The sequence below is a fragment of the Zootoca vivipara genome, chromosome 6, assembly GCF_963506605.1.
Source record: "Zootoca vivipara chromosome 6, rZooViv1.1, whole genome shotgun sequence".
NCBI classification, from domain to species: Eukaryota; Metazoa; Chordata; class Lepidosauria; order Squamata; family Lacertidae; genus Zootoca; species Zootoca vivipara.
The window spans coordinates 52,371,722-52,389,663 of NC_083281.1; the positions used below are offsets into that span (position 1 = coordinate 52,371,722).

Sequence of the window (17,942 nt, forward strand, 5' to 3'; positions counted from 1 at the left end):
TAAGCAACTGAGCTGTGAACCTGGAAGAACCCCAGTTCAAATTCTGGCACTGAGTCATCCGGCTATTGTATTGAAGACACTGGGCTGTCACTGCCATTAATGTTTATCTGCAAAAATGTTTAATAATAATAATAATAATAATAATAATAATAATAATAATAATTTATTATTTATACCCCGCCCATCTGGCCGGGTCTCCCCAGCCACTCTGGGCGGCTTCCAACAGAAGAATAAAACACAATAATCTATTAAACATTAAAAGCCTCCCTGAACAGGGCTGCCTTCAGATGTCTTCTAAAAGTCTGGTAGTTGTTTTCCTTTTTGACATCTGTTGGGAGGGCGTTCCACAGGGTAGGCGCAACACCACCGAGAAGGCCCTCTGCCTAGTTCCCTGCAACTTGGCTTCTCGCAGCGAGGGAACCGCCAGAAGGCCCTCGGTGCTGGACTGATGATCCAATAAATTTCATGTTGTGAATTGCATAGAAATATTTCCTGAAGGATCATGTCTTTGTAAATTAATATGTCACCCAGCACATATTTGCGCTGTCCACATTTAATATAGTATAGGGATGAATTAAAAACTTATTTTCCTTTTGCTTACTACTTGTTATTTTCCTTTCTTTTTTGTTTGTGCTGACCTTCACATAGGTATCAAGTCTTTTTAAGGATGGCACAATTGGAAGTGACATCAATATTGTAGTTGTGAGCCTTCTCCTTCTGGAACAGGAACCCGTAAGTGATGTTTCATCAGACTCAGAGGGGTTTCTACAAGCTCAATTCCACAGAGGGAATTCCATAGGGGAATTCTCATGATGTTGTAAATCATACATATGAGCATGTGTCATTTTTGTACTACCAATGATTGAGGCTACAGTGTGCCTGGAAAGCAGGCACAGTGGCAGGGCAGGCCTGTTGTCATCTCATTGCATCTCTCTCTGGCATGCACCCTCAGCTCAGCCCCACCACTCCTGCCTCACATTTGCTGAGTGACAACAGCAATCACCCACCCTCTGTTTCCAGGTTTGGTAGAGAAGGAGATGCAGCTCACTGGCCTTGGAGCCAATCCCTTTGGAAAAGCCTCTTCCCCCATTCCTGGCCAACTGGGAATTTTGCTGCTCGCCTAGCCTGTCACCCTTGACATACACTCCCCCCTTTCCCTTGATCAGGCCCTGTAGATCTTTCCTCATAAGACTTTCATTGCCTTTGAAGAATTCTTCCTATTTCAGTTGCTGGTAGTAGAATTTTTTCCTCTTGTCTGTAGGGTGGACTGATGATCAACCATCATGCAGACCAGTCATTAAATAGCTTTTGCCAGTGGCAATCAGCTCTGGTTGGAAAGAATGGGAAGCGTCATGACCATGCCATCTTGCTTACTGGATTCGATATATGCTCCTGGAAGAATGAACCATGCGACACTTTAGGTATGGGCATATTCTATGGCAGCCTCCCTCAACGTTGTGTCACCCACATGTTTCCAGCTATGGGGCTGATGGACATGATGGATGCTCTGGGAGGGGTAGCTTCCTAGGCAGGACACCATTTGCTAGGATATATTATAGGGTATCACAGCTGAGAAATGAACATATCTCACGTCGTGGTAGATGCAATCCAGCTGCAAAGTTGTGCCTGTTTTAAAAGCATTGAGAGTTCCAGAGAGTTAAGGAATCGTTACAACAAGAAGCTTTTAAAATAAACTGAAAACAATGAAAGAAACTTGAGAGGAATAGCTTGGAATATGATCTTTGTTTTGGTCATGTTATAAGGAATCAAAGGAGGCACATTGCCCAGGCTGTCCAAAAACCACATATGAGTTTCCCAATTTTAATGCCCTCCCTTCAACAACATACTTACCTTCATTGCTAATCCCAGTCCCAAAGGCCAGCCCAGCACAAATGAGTCAATTTGAAAGTAGCAAGTTTATATGTCAGTCTTTCACAGTTTTCTACAGGATTATCTGATCAGCATTTTGGACTCAGTGGTATTGAAATTAAGGAAAGGGTCTTCTGGAGGACCCATTTTGGATGGGCACTGTGCCTGGGGAATTTTCAATGCAGTCAGGTTGCTTTAGATTTTTGAAAATATCTCTGGCCAAGGGCACTCTCATTCTTTCTGGATGACCTTCAGAGAAAGAGCTGGCGCCCTTTTCCATAATAGCTTTCCTAACTGACGGGACTGTTGTTGAGTCAGCAGAGAAAAGGAGCCCGTGTTAGTTTTGTAGGATAACTGCTGCAGACAGAATGCATTTTTCTTGGATCAGGCCCAGCATTGCCATGTGCATGTGAGCTTGCCTTGTGCATGACAAAGCTTAAATGAGCACCAAATCTTCCTAACACAAACTATGTTCTGAATCTCTGTGATGTTAGGCGGCAGAATAAAGATATAATGCCATTCAACCATCCTTTCCCTGGCAGGTTTTGCTCCAATCAGTGGAATGTGCAGTAAATACCGCAGTTGTACCATCAATGAGGACACGGGGCTTGGTTTGGCATTTACTATCGCCCATGAATCTGGACACAAGTAAGCTATTCCTCGTGAGTCTTTCCCTCCCTACAAGCTACTAAAAGACTGTTTACTACTGTTTACTAAAGACAGACATACACACCACTTTGGCTGATATTTTATTATTATGTTTGATAGAAGATGATGACCTTGCTGATCCGGCAGTGTTCCATCATTACAGCTTTTATCTAATGCAGTGCTAAGTACCATCAGTGAAAGGTACTTCTCCAACTATGCACATCCCATGCCCTCCCCAAACCTGCTCTAGAGTGTTGGGGAAAACTTCAAAAGAGATTTAGGGCAGATTTCATAGTGCAGCTGATCCTTAGTGGGATTTACAATCTGTGCTGATCAGCTGACTGGGACCTACAGAAAGCCCCTGAAGAGGAAGATTTTTTCCATCATGGGCCTGATTTTAAACTGGCAACTCCAAAGGTAGAGCTGGGAGCAATTAGCATTTTAAAAAAATAAATGCTAAAATTCTTCAGCATTTCAGTGTAAATTTATTTTAATAAATACTTTTGTATTCAATTTTGACTGATGTACACATTTTTCCAAACAGCATCTCCAAATATAAGGCATTTTTGGAGATGTTGTTTTCATCAGTTTAAAGATATGCCTAAGATATGCATTTTGTAAATTATTTGGCATTTAGAGAACTGCATCACAAAATTTGGAGAATTGTGCATTTCAAAGGATATCTGTTTCAGTTCTCAAACTGTTTCAGAAAGTTCAGTTTTGAGAGATTCACCTTTTAAAGTGAAGTGAATTAAATTTCTCCAAAATCACTAGCCTAAACCCACTGGAGGGTTGGGGATCTGAGGTTTTGGATAATTTAGTTACATTTGCATTTTAATCAACTATTTTACATTTGATCTTTTAAATCAACTCTTTGCTACCTGAACTTTCGAGATTGATGAATGTTGCACTTAAATATATATATGTGAATGTTTGTGTTCCCAAGGTATCAGTTGCAGGCTAACCGTGGCTTTGAGCACGGAGGCAGAATTAAATTCAGAATTTCTTTTGTTCAGGAATCTGTATGAAAACACATCCTGCACAGAAGCTCCTCATTGTTGGCTTGACAGTTCCATTCAGCTTGTCCCCCTTTTGTCAATGGGCATGCTGCTGTCATCCCATTCACTTGCTACATGGATCTCTGATTCTGCATGACTGCTTGGAGCTATTCAGTTCTCATTGTGTAAATATACTGTAGAGCATTGACTGTGACCTCATGGCTACATGAGTGGCCCTTTTGCAGGTCCATCTGAAAGGAAATGAGGAATTAAAGGCTAATCCTAAACCTAGTGGTAACTTTGTCAGGGATTTCAGTGGGGGGGGGGGCAGGAACAAATATCTGATGGAATTCAGAACTAGATCTTTCAGGCTATATATAAAGGTAAAGGGGGCCCCTGACCATCATGTCCATTCGTGTCCGACTCTGGGGTTGCGGCACTCATCTCGCTCTATAGGCCGAGGGAGCTGGCGTTTGTCTGCAAACAGCTTCCGGGTCATGTGGTCAGCATGACAAAGCTGCTTCTGGCGAACCAGAGCAGCGCACGGAAACGCCGTTTACCTTCCCGACGGAGCGGTCCCTATTTATCTACTTGCACTTTGATGTGCTTTCGAACTGCTAGGTGGGCAGGAGCTGGGACCGAGCAACAGGGATTTGAACCGCCAACCTTCTGATCAGCAAGCCCTGGACTCTGTAGTTTAACCCACAGCGCCACATGGGGTGGTCTATTATGTATAGATGTACATAATTGCATTGGTGGGATTGAGAAGGAAGCACATTGTTAGTGGTTCATACCAATAACCTTCTTCCTAGGATCAGGTTCCCCTGTTGGAAAAGTCTGTTTTGCTCACCACTGATTGGCTGGAAATTCATTCAGCCATGAAGAAATGTACAACACATAGCACAGATTGGCTTGTCTTTCCATTTGTCAGAAAATCTCATTTCTCCCCAGCATAGGTGCCATCTCACACTGAAGATTGTGGGTGCCTGCAACGAAGGGCTTCAGCTTTGCCCATTGACTTTGTGGGGGCATAGAGGGAAATGTGGGTGGAGCCAGAAGCAAAAGCAAGTAGAGCAACAGATAAGAACACAGAAGCTTATACTGAGTCACACCATAGGTCTTTTTTAAAAGGCGCTCCACAGTTTCAGACAGGGCCCCCTCCCAGACCTATCTGGAGATTCTGGGGATTTTCTGCATGCAAGGCAGATGTGCTACCAGTGAGCTGCATCTCTTCCTTTGTACATACCAGATAGGCAAAAGCCAGAGGCTTCTATGCCCACCCACCATGCAAGCAGTTTAAGGACATCTTCCTACCAAGCAAAAGCAATCAAGGAGAGTACAGAACAGGGTTGGTGAGGGGTATGACCTGGGGAGAAAGAAAGAGACAGGCAGGGGAGGGGCCTGGGGAGAGTCCTGGGAGCCAGACAAAGAGAGAATGCTATAATTTCTCCTGAGGTTCCTGGCTCCGGCTGTACAGTGGTACCTCTGGTTACAAACTTAATTTGTTCCGGAGGTCCGTTCTTAATCTGAAACCGTTCTTAACTTGAGGTACCACTTTAGCTAATGGGGCTTCCCGCTGCTGCCGCGCCACTGGTGCGGGATTTCTGTTCTCATCCTGGGGCAAAATTCTTAACCCAAGGTACTACTTCTGGGTTAGCGGAGTCTGTAACTCGAAGTGTTTGTAACCCGAGATACCACTGTATTGGAATTAACTGCTTAAGAGAATGCTGCTGTGGTGCTCTCTTGTAGAAGCCCTATAGAGATTAAATAGGAGCTGTGCAAAAGGACATCTCCTACAACTGTCCTGATTGATTGTGCCTAGTGAAAATAAGTAGGTAAAGCTGGGTAATAAACACACATTTTTTGCATCTTACTTTCTTCTTCTATTTGTCATTAAGTAATATAGACCATTTGTCATTCCCTCTAGGTTTCTTCTTCTTCCTCTTCCTCTTCTTCTTCTTCTTCTTCTTCTTCTTCTTCTTCTTCTTCTTCTTCTTCTTCTTCTTCTTCTTCTTCTTCTTCTCCTCCTCCTCCTCCTCCTCCTCCTCCTCCTCCTCCTCCTCCTCCTCCTCCTCCTCCTCCTCCTTCTCCTTCTCCTTCTCCTTCTCCTTCTTCCTATTATAACCTTCCTTTTTCAGCTTGGCATATGAATGCAGATATCCGGACAGGAAGGATTTATGAAATGCCTTCCAAAAAAAGTATCTTGGAAAGACTGCAATTCTTTCATTTGGCAATAACTGCTAGAAATTTCTTCCATTGTCATTTGTCCAAGCGTGTGCCTTTTCAGCTGTATAATATAGGAAATTGGCAGCAATGGCCTTCGGATGCCTAGAGGCAGATGATCCTTAGAAGTGTTGCCTAATGATCCTATTAGCAGTCAGATAGTAATTATAGATGGGAGGGAATGTTTCAAACAATTATAGGAATTTTTTTTGTCAAATAAATCATTTAAAGTTTGGTGGAACTTCCTTCCCTACAAAATGAAGGATACCACAGCTTAGCTCAAGTTTAATTACAAAAGCCAGAGGCTTTAAAGTTAGAAATCTGGAGGAAACTAGACCTGACAGCTAAACTTCCACAACTTGAACATAAAGTCACATAAAAAGATACAACTGGTGCTTGATTCAAGCACCACTTTTGCTTTTTAAATCAGATCCCATTTCCCCATTTTGCATATATGGGCTGGTTTTGTGTTTAAAGATTGGATCCAAAGATTCCCTTTCTCTGACATATGGAGTCTTCCCCCCCTCACAGAAGGAGAGCTTCCCTCAGATAGAGTCATTCCATCAGATGAAGACTCCTGCTTCAGATGAAGACTCCTGCTTCAGTCATTCCATCAGATGAAGACCCTTTGGAACCAACCTGTTCTACTTTTGGTTTCATATCTAGTTTGGCCCTTTGTGAAATAGTGATTGACACATCTACAATCAAAGGTTTCCAGGCCCTTTATCATTTTGGTCGTCCTCCTCTGTGCACATTCCAGCTTATCAACCCAACAACCCAACAACCAACTAACCAATTACATTCTGTATCAATTGTCATTTCCAAATGCTTACCCATGTGGAGCACTCATGAAGTAGTCTAATAATTTGCATTACCACAACATTGCCATATCATTTGTCCTTACACATTGTGAAAGCCTCTGCTTTTGTTTTTATTTTATCTTGGAACTTTCTAGTTTTGGCATGATTCATGATGGAGAAGGGAATCCTTGCAGAAAAGCCGAAGGTAACATTATGTCTCCCACCCTCACGGGAAACAATGGAGTGTTTTCATGGTCTGTATGCAGCCGGCAGTATCTCAACAAATTTCTCAGGTAGGCTTCAGCTTGGAAGGGCATCTTTTTGATTTCTGATCCTGAGGAAGATAGCCTTGAAAAGTAAAACCCTATTGGAGCATAGTGAATCAAGTGATTAGCATCACATTGAGCAGGATACTGGGGTCACACCTACTAGCTGAATGTCCCAGTTGGTCCTATTCATTACTGTCATGGGCATAGCCGGGGGGGGGGGGCAGGGAGCAACTGCCCCCCAATCAATAAAACAATAAAAATCAATTCAAATCTGAGGTTCTGGCCCCAAGCAAAAGCCTGCCCCCCCCCAAGAAAAGCCTGGACCCTACCAAAAATCCTGGCTACATGCCAGTGGTGGGTGGGGCCAGTTTTGTACAATTAGCTAGTTTCTACATAAAGTCACATGCTGTTCAGCCAAGCAAGCAAAAGGCATTAAATTAAATTAAATAAAATTAAAGTAACACGGACACTTATTTAGACAGGAATAATGAAATGTTTAAAAGTAAGTGGGACTTGGGTGAAAACATCTGAATGTGATTTGAGCTAGAAATAATTAAGTCACTTGATCTCCTTATCTAAGTCTCTCATTTCAATTGCTGTGTTGTTTTAATTGGATTGCTTTATTGTATTTTATAATTGCAAATATGTCTATTTTAATGTTTTAGTGGGACTGTCATTTTGTGAATTTTAATTATGGATCTCCGTATTTTAATGTTTTGGTTTTTTTATTTTTGTAAACCACTTAGAACAACACATGTGATAAAAAGACCCTATTCTTATAATAATAATAGTAATACGGTAATTTATTATTTGTACCCTGCCCATATGGCTAGGTTTCCCCAGCCACTCTGGGCGGCTTCCAACAAAGATTAAAATACATTAAAATGTCACACATTAAAAACTTCCCTAAAAAGGGCTGCCTTCAGATGTTTTCTAAATGTCAGGTAGTTGATTATCTGTTTGACCTCTGATGGGAGGGCATTCCACAGGGCGGGCGCCACTACCGAGAAGGCCCTCTGCCTGGTTCCCTGTAGCTTTGTTTCTTTCAGTGAGGGAACCGCCAGAAGGCCCTCGGCGCTGGACCTCAGTGTCCGGGCAGAACAATGGGGGTGGAGACACTCCTTCAGGTATACTGGGCCGAGGCCGTTTAGGGCTTTAAAGGTCAGCACCAACACTTTGAATTGTGCTCGGAAACATACTGGGAGCCAATGTAGGTCTTTCAGGACCAGTGTTATATGGTCTTGGCAGCTGCTCCCAGTCACCAGTCTAGCTGCCGCATTCTGGATTAGCTGTAGTTTCCAGGTCACCTTCAAAGGTAGCCCCACATAGAGTGCATTGCAGTAGTCCAAGCGGGAGATAACTAGAGCATGCACCACTCTGGCGAGACAGTCCGCGGGCAGGTAGAGTCTCAGCCTGCGTACCAGATGGAGCTGGTAGACAGCTGCCCTGGATACAGAACTGACCTGCGCCTCCATGGACAGCTGTGAGTCCAAAATGACTCCCAGGCTGCACACCTGGTCCTTGAGGGGCACAGTTGCCCCATTCAGGACTAGGGAGTCTTCCACACCAGCCTGCCCCCCTGTCCCCCAAGAACAGTACTTCTGTCTTGTCAGGATTCAACCTCAACCTCAATTCTTAACAGATGCTTCCCTTCTTTCCCTTCAGTACTGCTCAAGCAGCTTGCCTGATAGATGAACCCAAACAAGCCGGACAATACAAATACCCCGATAAGCTCCCAGGACAGATCTATGATGCTGACACCCAGTGCAAATGGCAATTTGGAGCAAAAGCAAAGCTCTGCAATCTGAGTTTTGTAAAGGTACGAGATTCGCATCTTCCTGACAGACGTTAGAACTTGCACTGAGGAATAGCAATGAATTATAAATGGGAAGGTTATGAATGAGTGGAGGGGTTCCAATGAGCTCCAGGGTCTGCACTGTTTCTAAATCTTAAATAATTTGGCAAAGCCATTGCTTGCTTTGAAGGTGTTGGCTTGGATGGAAGTCAAGGTGGTCCAGCATAGCTGCAGGGAGAGATTGTGCTTACAGGATGCAGAATCTAATTGCAATGAGCCGGGGTGGCGGGGTAGAGGCGCAGGGGATGCCCAAGATTCACTGTTATTTTAGGTATATTTTAGTGTGATTTCTTGCCTAATATGGAACTAAGCCGATCAGTTTTTTAAGCAGTGCATAGTTGCATCCGAAAAAGGGATGTTACAGATATGCTTGCAAACTGCATAGCGTAATCCAGGTCTAAAATGGCATTACCTGTAGTAGTAGTAATGCTACTATTGCTACTAGAAGTGAGAATAATTACATTTGTAAAGCACTTTCAAGCTCTTCCCATGCAATAGCTAGATGACAAAAGAAAGTATTTTTCCATGCAGTGCATAAACTACTGCATTCACTCCTGCAAGAGGTAGCCACCTACTAGGATGTTTTTAAGAGGATTAGACAAATTTGTGGAGGATAAGGCTATTGGGGCTCCTAGCCACAATGGTTATGTTCAAGCTCATTGTTGGAGGCACTATGCTTCTGAATACAGTGGTACCTTGGGTTAAGAACTTAATTCGTTCCGGAGGTCCGTTCTTAGCCAGAAACCGTTCTCAACCTGAGGCAGCTTTCGCTAATGCCCCCCCGCTGCTGCCATGTCACTGGCACATGATTTCTTTTCTCATCCTGGGGCAAGGTTCTCAACCTGAGGTACTACTTCTGAGTTAGTAGAGTTTGTAACCTGAAGTGTTTGTAACCCGAAGCATTTGTAACCCGAGGTACCACTTTACCAGTTTCTGGAAGAGCTTGGTTGAACTCAGCTCCTGCTTTTGGGCTTCCCATAGGCATGGTCAGCTGCTGTGAGAACAGGATGTTGGACTAGATGGCTCATTGGCCTGATCCATCAGAGCTCTTATGTTCTAATTCTTGCAATAACCCTATATCAGAGATTGGGGACTGAGGGTGAGAGAGAGAGGGGCATTGTCTCAAGACCACCTAGTGATTTCATGGCAGAGATGGAATTTGAATCAGGAAATTCCTGATTCACGATTCAGTTTTTTAGCCACTATGCTACTCCCATGCTTAGGTCTGAGTTCTCATCTAATTGATACAGCAATCAATAAGATGCAAAAACCTTTAATTAAGCACAACTTCATTAAATTGATTAATCTTATACATATACTTGGGTTTAGGAAAAAAATAGTTAAAAACTAGTTATGAGCAGAGTGGAACAGTTGCAGCCTCTTATTGCACCAGGATTCCAACATCTCTTTAGTTCCAGTTTAATTTTCTGTAAATCCATATTTAGTTTTCCCTTGAAAGAATTTCAACAATATACCTCTGGGTTCTGATCTTAAAACCCATTCCACTATTTCAAGTTACTGTTTGGAAAACATGCTCAAAACAAGCAACATCTGGTGTGCAATTCTTGTTGAGGCAGATTCAAGAGACCATGGCAGTCATCAAGTACACCTTGTGACACCTGTAAGGAAAGTTTATACGTATATAAGATAGCATCATGACAATTCACAAATTAATTACTGGCAGTAACACAATGTTGCTGGTTTTCCTATGCTAACACTGGTTGTTAGAGATTTTAAACATTGGTCTCAATTGATTCCTAAATGAATAGAATCAAATCAAATGTAACAGCTGATATAGGCACTGACAGATGACCAGCAGGAGGTGGGAAACGCAAGGCAATAAGAGGACACTAGGCAAAGACTGATATGAAAGAGTAAATGCATCTATGAAAGGAGAGGAAGAGAACACAGGATACCAGGGGGTGGGGAGAGGCATACAGATTCAAGCTTTTAGACAGAGTAGAGGAAATGGAGTGATAAAAGAGAGCTAGAGAAGAGGAGCATGCAGTATTTGAGGCAAGCCACAACAAGACATAGGGGACAGAGTTTTGGCAGCTATAATGGGGAGGAAGGGGTGGATCTTGTTAATTTCAAGGAGGGAGAAGCAGAAGCCTTTGCTGCAGCTTGAATTGTTAAGAGGCAGGGTGGGCAAAGGACAGGGTATGGAATCCAAATAGCTATGAGGGGATTTGTTTAGGAAACCAGTTGGATAGTATTGTTGATGAAAGAGAGGCAGCAGAACAATAATAATATGAGTCAAGCATGCATTTGGATCAGACTGGTGCACAAGTCTGGGAAAGCTTTTCAGGAGAGCATAAGAATAACCTGTTTGATCAGACCAATGGTCCATCCAGTCCAGCATTCTGTTCTCATCATGGTCACAAAGATGTGTATAGGAAGCACAAAAACTAGACCTAAGCACAAGAGCACCATTGGAGCTTTCCAGACTAGAGCTTTCCAAATGAAGGGCTCCTTGGTCCCATTCTTATACCCCAGTAGCAGCATGGGTGCTCTTTCCTCAAGGCCTTCTGCCCCCCAAGTCATACCTTGATGGCACTACTGTAGAGGAGGAAAAGTTGGGAAAGTAAGTTAGCATGCAATACGGGTTGGTTCACATATCCTTAGTGACAGCAGCAGCATGGGAAGACTTGAAGTTGACTAAATGAGTTATCACAGACCTAAGACTACTGAAAGAACTGGTGACAATCACAATGCATTTCAAAGCAGACAGTTAACAAGTGATGATGTGTTGGTGGGGGGTAAAAGTCATCTGCATGTATGTGCGAATATTCTAGATTTTTCAAAGATTTGATTTTGTTCATTTTATTGTGTTTTTTGTTTGTTGGTTGGTTATCGATCATTTCTCAAGGAGAAAAAATTAAATGAAAATATTTTAAACTGCAATAACAAGACAGTACACAAGCACCTATATTAAGGTTACCATTTTTTTTCAATTAATCCGAGGGCACTTTTCAACTTCAGTCGAATTCAGTCGATTTTGTCAGGGGACTGATCTGTAAATCTGGGGACTGTCCCCTGGAAAAGGGCACATCTGGTAACCTTAACCTATAAATCTCAGGCCTCTCATTCACATCAGAATAGACAAGTTGGATTTTTCTAGTCAGGAAAGACTGAGATTAATGGGAGTGTCTTCTTCTTCTTATAAATTTCAGGATATATGTAAATCACTGTGGTGCCATAAAGTAGGCCATCGATGTGAGACGAAGTTTATGCCAGCTGCAGAAGGAACACCCTGTGGGATAGGCATGGTAAGTTACTAAGGCTGCAAAAGTGGGGGAAGGGCCAAAGCTCAGTGGTAGAGAACCTGCTTTGCATGCAGAAGGTCTCACCCCAGAATTTCCAAGCAGAGCCAGAGGACATCCTTCTCTGAAACCCTGGAGATCCGATGCCAGTCAATATAGACAGGACTGAGGCTGACCAACCAATTTAGCATGAGGCAGCTTCCTATCTTCTGAAAAGGCATATGCACATAAAATCCACTGTGATTGGTGGCGCTGTGGGTTAAACCACTGAGCCTAGGGCTTGCTGATCAGAAGGTCGGCAGTTCGAATCCCTGTGACGGGGTGAGCTCCCGTTGCTTGGTCCCAGCTTCTGCCAACCTAGCAGTTCGAAAGCACATCAAAGTGGAAGTAGATAAATAGGAACCGCTACAGCGGGAAGGTAAACAGTGTTTCCATGTGCTGCTCTGGTTTGCCAGAAGCAGCTTTGTCATGCTGGCCACATGACCTGGAAGCTGTACGCCAGCTCCCTCGGCCAATAATGCGAGATGAGCGCGCAACCCCAGAGTCGGTCACGACTGGACCTAATGGTCAGGGGTCCCTTTACCTTTACCTTTATTGTCCTCAACAGTGTTATAAACATCCCAGATGAGATCTAGGAATGGCACACACATTCTGCATCTAGGCACATTGAATTGTATGTGTGTGCCCACCCTAATGTATTATTATACCCGGTGACGGCTGGTATCCATTGCCACTGGTAGGGCAGAAAGCTGGGAGCCCAAATGGTAGGTGGAACCAGAGTCAATGACAGGGCAGAGTCAACTAATTCTATCTTTGTTCCCATCCTCCCCCTTGCTGAGTTGACAGCCAGAGCCACCTCCTGGACTGGTTGTAAGAAAGGAAGCAGGTGAGGGCTGGCTGAGGACAGACTGAGGCTGATGGGGCAATTATTTTAAATTTCTATATTGCCCTTCATCTGAGGATCACAGGCCAGTTTACAATGCCTCATTCTACCAAAGGAACCAACCTCCATTGGTTATAGCTCACCTGGGACAGTGTTGACCTTGAAGGTAGGACAGGACAATGGTTGGGAAGGGATTAGGAGGTGCATTCACTCAGATCTCTGCCACTAATTCCAGTTTCCCCATTTTCTTGCCACCTACTCTTTGCCTTAGCTTCCTTTCCACTCTAGTGGTTCATAACTGATTATAACTGGTTCTTTTTTCAACCTTACCCAGCCATCCTGATAGATACTGACAAAGCATTGGTTTTCTACATTATCTCCTACAGTGGTGTCGAAGAGGTCAATGTGTACAATATGGAGACCATGGTCCCAAGCCTGTTAATGGCCAGTGGTCCATGTGGTCTGAGTGGTCCAGTTGCTCTCGGACCTGTGGGGGTGGAGTCACGTACCAAGAGAGACACTGCAATAATCCAAAGTAAGACATTGATATGAAAAGGTATTATTTTTTATCATTATTTGTATCCTAACAAGATAGGTGGCAAAGTAAATATTTGTGTTCAGTTTACACACCCACACCCACACCCACCCACCCCTTTATGATGTTTATGGGCTGGATTCAACCAAATTTGAATGTTTTGAATGTTCAAATATTTAGAGAGCATAGGGTAGGGAAGGGTAGGGTCTCACCAACCATGGGAGACTCAGGAACACAGGAAACTGATTTATACAAAGCCCAGACTGTTTGTCTCTCTAGTTCAGTATTTCCATACTGACTGGCAGTGGCTCTCCAGTTTCAGAGAGAGGTCCTTCCGTACCTGTTAGATTTACCACTGAGCTATGGCCTTCCCCAAAGGTATTAGGTTGAAAACATAGAATCCCCCATCAGACCTTTCCAGTAAACACGGGAAAATGGGTGTGGAGGGGGTGGTGCTCTTCACTCCATGCCCTCTACATGGTTAGACATTTATAACACTTGACATCTGGATGACCACAGATTCCTTCACATCAATTCCTTAGCAAAAGAATAATGTCAAGTGATTCATTTTTTTATAAAACAACAACAACACAGCCTCATAAGACAATTCTTAACTGTGGAGTCTCAACTGATTTGAGTGTTTGGCATATTTCATTCAGAACTGAATGCCATTTCTCATGCTGCGTCAGCTATGTATGGAGAGGATTGCAGTAGATTACATTTCATTTCTGGATTATGAGGGTTCTGGTATGAGCACCTGCTCCAATGTCTGATGTTGGTTGATCCCTCTTTCTAGTGATAATTCAGCTAAAGCTGAAAGAAGTAGATCGTAAACCCTACCAGGATTATGGCATGTCCAGACAACTCTAATTTTGGCTAGTTAGTTATTTGTTTGCATGTTACACATATTCAGCTTTCTCTTCAAATTAGGCTTGCAGCCAGGCAATATAGAGGATTATATAAAGCTAAGATCTGATTAGCTTTAGCTCTAGGATTGTAGGGCAGATCTCACAACATATCCCCTACAATGTGCAAGTGGGGCATAGAGAGAAGGAAGATCGCCCCTGCTGTCCCATTGTTGAGCTCTGCTTATTGTAAGCTTGTTCAGGCATTACACTTATACAGGTACAAGCTGTATGTATAGCTGTGTGAAAGAGTGATACTCACATTGATTTGTACAGCTATACATGAACATAGTGCCCTCATTGAATGTTACATGTGAATAGCAGTATGAGTGTATAGCTCAACTATTTGTGTACACAAGTACACAGATTACACAGTCATTAAATGCAATGTGTGAACATACGTTAGCACAGGCTTCCTCAACCTGGGCCCTCCAGATGTTTTGAGACTACAACTCCCATCATCCCTGTCCACTGGTCATGCTAGCTAGGGATCATGGGAGTTGTAGGCCAAAAACACCTGAAGGGCCGAGGTTGAGGAAGCCTGCATTAGCACATGCCACATGTTCAGAACACTGCATTCTGCAAGATCACTGATCAAACATTTTGCAGGATCTCTGAGCATACAGAGACAATCAAAACATGGTGTGTGGGGGACGGAGACACTGGATTCAATCTGGTTTCCTCCCTCCACATGTAGGTCATACATAGATATGTTATATGACCAGTGGACCCCTGCTATGGAATTATTGTGAAAAGCCAAATTGGAATTGATGGAAATATTTGTGGTGGACATGAAACTTCAGTATTACATTTTTTCCTTTTTTTAATTTTTAAAAACAAAGCTTTATTGATTTTTTTTTACAAATTACAGAAATAAAACATAAGATGTAAATAAAATGACATTTGTGATTATTTCAATACACTTAAATCCCCGATATATATTTCCCCCCTTATCCCGCCCCCTATCCCTTCTCCTCCCCTCCCCTTTTACTTCTCAGCCACTGCTATGTAACAATTGTGGGTTCCCATATGTAACTGCATACCTCCTTTCATGGTTTGTTTCTCTTTTTCCTCATTTGTTTAATTATTTGAGCCTTTAAATATTTGCTGGCAAACTTCAGTATTATATTGAATTGTTGGATCTCAGCCTCCTAATCATAAAACGAGTACGAAATGCATCAAACTTCTGAAGTAAAATGCCATTGAGAGATAGAATCATCACTCCATTAAGTTATGGTGGTCGCAGAAAATTAATATTGTCATATACTTGGTAGGAACCTTTTAATCTTTTTTGTGCCATAATGATTCATTAGCATTCGTGGAAGGCTCACCTGGCACCTTTGTTACTTATATTTAGGTGGCAGACAAAAATATTCCTATTCTCTCAGGCCTTTGGCTAATTAAAGAATCTATGGACCTTTAAACTGTAAGCAGAGTAAAGGAGTATTGCTTTTGTTTGCTATTATATTACGTCTTTTTGTGTTACTATATTGTAAACTGCTCTATGATCTCAGATGAAGGGGGGTATGAAAAGGTCCAAATAAATAAATAAATCTCATTTTTTTTGTCTTGTCCAATAAGTACATACTATGGAGTTCATTGCATGTACAGTCAGACAATCCTAGTTCCATTGATTCCTACCACATGGTGACCACATGGCTCCTATTGTGGGGCTGTTGTCTGAGCCTACCATGTCTCATAACCCTTTTGTGTCTGACGTTATGATTCTAGCCCCCCCCCCAGCATAACCAGCAATTTTATCATCATTAGAATGTACAATATAAATGGAATGTGTTGAGCTTGTAAGAAAATTGGCCCTGGTATTCTGAACATCTCAAGGCATTAGATACGACCTTACTGCACCAAACACCTTTGGAGGTCATCCACAGTACAACAGAACTATGCAGATTTGCTAAAATCATTATGTTTGTACAAGCTGCTGTAGTGTAAATTTGTGGATCTGTTTCCCATACATCACAACATTTTACAATCGAGATATTTTTCTCTGAGAAAGAAATAGATTACATAATTTAATAGCTTGGCTGTAAAGAACATGAAGAAAGCCCTGGAGACAAACGTTCATAGTAACTCATATATGTGGGATTGAGTCTTACCTGCTGCATAATAGTGTATTGTTCACAAAAATATTAGAATGCAATTTTAGATGTGCTTGTACTTAAAAAAAAAATCTTCCAAAGCAACAAAATAGCTTCAACATATGTACTTTTTATTTGCTGCATGCTGTAGCTTGATGAGTGATCAGGAGGGCTGCAAATGAAATTGGAGTGTACAACTAAAAACAGTAATTAGTCTAATACTGGAGGGATGGTGCAAGCATGGAATTCCATAAACCTTTGACTCTATACAGAAAATATAGAGCTTTAATAGCCCAGGCATGACCGTGCTTACTTTGAAGAGGTGTGACTTTAATAGACCATAAGAATGTAAGCAGAGGCCTAGTGGGTGAAACTGAAGGCCCATCTAGTCTAGCATCTTGTTTCACACAGAATCCAAACACAAGCTTCTAGTGAGTCCTCAAGCAAGGCAACACAGGGAAGCGATAGGCTCCCCCCAATGTCGCTCTCCCTCCTCACACCATCAACTGGTATTCATAGATTTACTGATTGTGAACCTGGAGGTAACCATAGGAGCCAACTCCTAAGGGCCGAGATCCCTTCACACAAACACACGCACACACCCAATAAAATATTTGAGGGGGCCACCAAAAGTTGATAGCTATGTGCTGTATCTTGCGTTCGATTATGTGAGGTGGGGCTTACCTTTCCCCTCCACCATATTTTATTCAAGTTAGCACCCTTGACTCTAAACATTATGCCACACTGATAATTCCAAATTCCAAAAAAAAAATGTTTCTGACTTCAGAATGTGAGCAGGTTGTAATAAAAGCAAGACAGTCTGGTGACATCTTAAAGGTTTGCATATTTATTGCACCATAAAGTTTTAACAGATTTATTGTGGCATAAAGATTACTAGGACCCACTTGAATCTGATCAAATGGGCACTGGACCATGAATATGCAGTATATAACATGATGAATCTGCAAGATGAAGACGCTTACTATTGCACAGCCTCAGATTCATAAAGAGGTTGTTGGGGGGTGGGATCGGGGGAGGGAGATTGCAATAATTTAGGCCAGAACCAAGAACTTCACATTTAATAAAAAATTAGATCCGATGTTAATCAATTGCCAGTGGTTGCAAGAGGATATTCTGAATCAGAATTCTAGCTTTCAAGGCACACAAACCATGGAAACATGTTCCAGCTTGTTTTGTAGTAATACAAGAACTAGAATGCTGAGTCTGAGCAGAGGATGTATATGTGTGTGTGTGTGTGTGTGTATATATATATATATATATATATATATATATATATATATATATATATATATATCTCACACCTGGATTTCTGTCCTACATATGTTAACAATTTACCCCCATGATGGATTCAACTGAGTAGGATATTAAGAGATATGTATTTCTAATACCTCAAAATAGGGCCTCTGTTCTGTAGTATGTAACTGACTTAACATTCAGTGGTAACTATCTATACAGGGATTTGAGCACCACTGTTGAGTAAATATGGTGGGTTAATTTGGAAACATTTCTCCCTGTCATGTACCAGGGCAATTTAATATAATGTAAGGAGTCCTGTATAAGGTCAACCAAGATTAGCC

General features: G+C 42.3%; 1 protein-coding gene across 1 annotated transcript in view; it reads left to right on the forward strand.

Moving 5' to 3' along the window:
• ADAMTS18 (ADAM metallopeptidase with thrombospondin type 1 motif 18) overlaps positions 1–17,942 on the forward strand; it is a 102,736-nt gene that overhangs the window by 45,203 nt on the left and 39,591 nt on the right. The window contains exons 6-12 of the mRNA XM_035118770.2: positions 649–732; positions 1,262–1,421; positions 2,412–2,517; positions 6,694–6,831; positions 8,473–8,626; positions 11,836–11,931; positions 13,195–13,343. Coding sequence (XP_034974661.2) covers positions 649–732; positions 1,262–1,421; positions 2,412–2,517; positions 6,694–6,831; positions 8,473–8,626; positions 11,836–11,931; positions 13,195–13,343 — 887 coding nt within the window. The remainder of the gene's footprint in view (positions 1–648; positions 733–1,261; positions 1,422–2,411; positions 2,518–6,693; positions 6,832–8,472; positions 8,627–11,835; positions 11,932–13,194; positions 13,344–17,942) is intronic.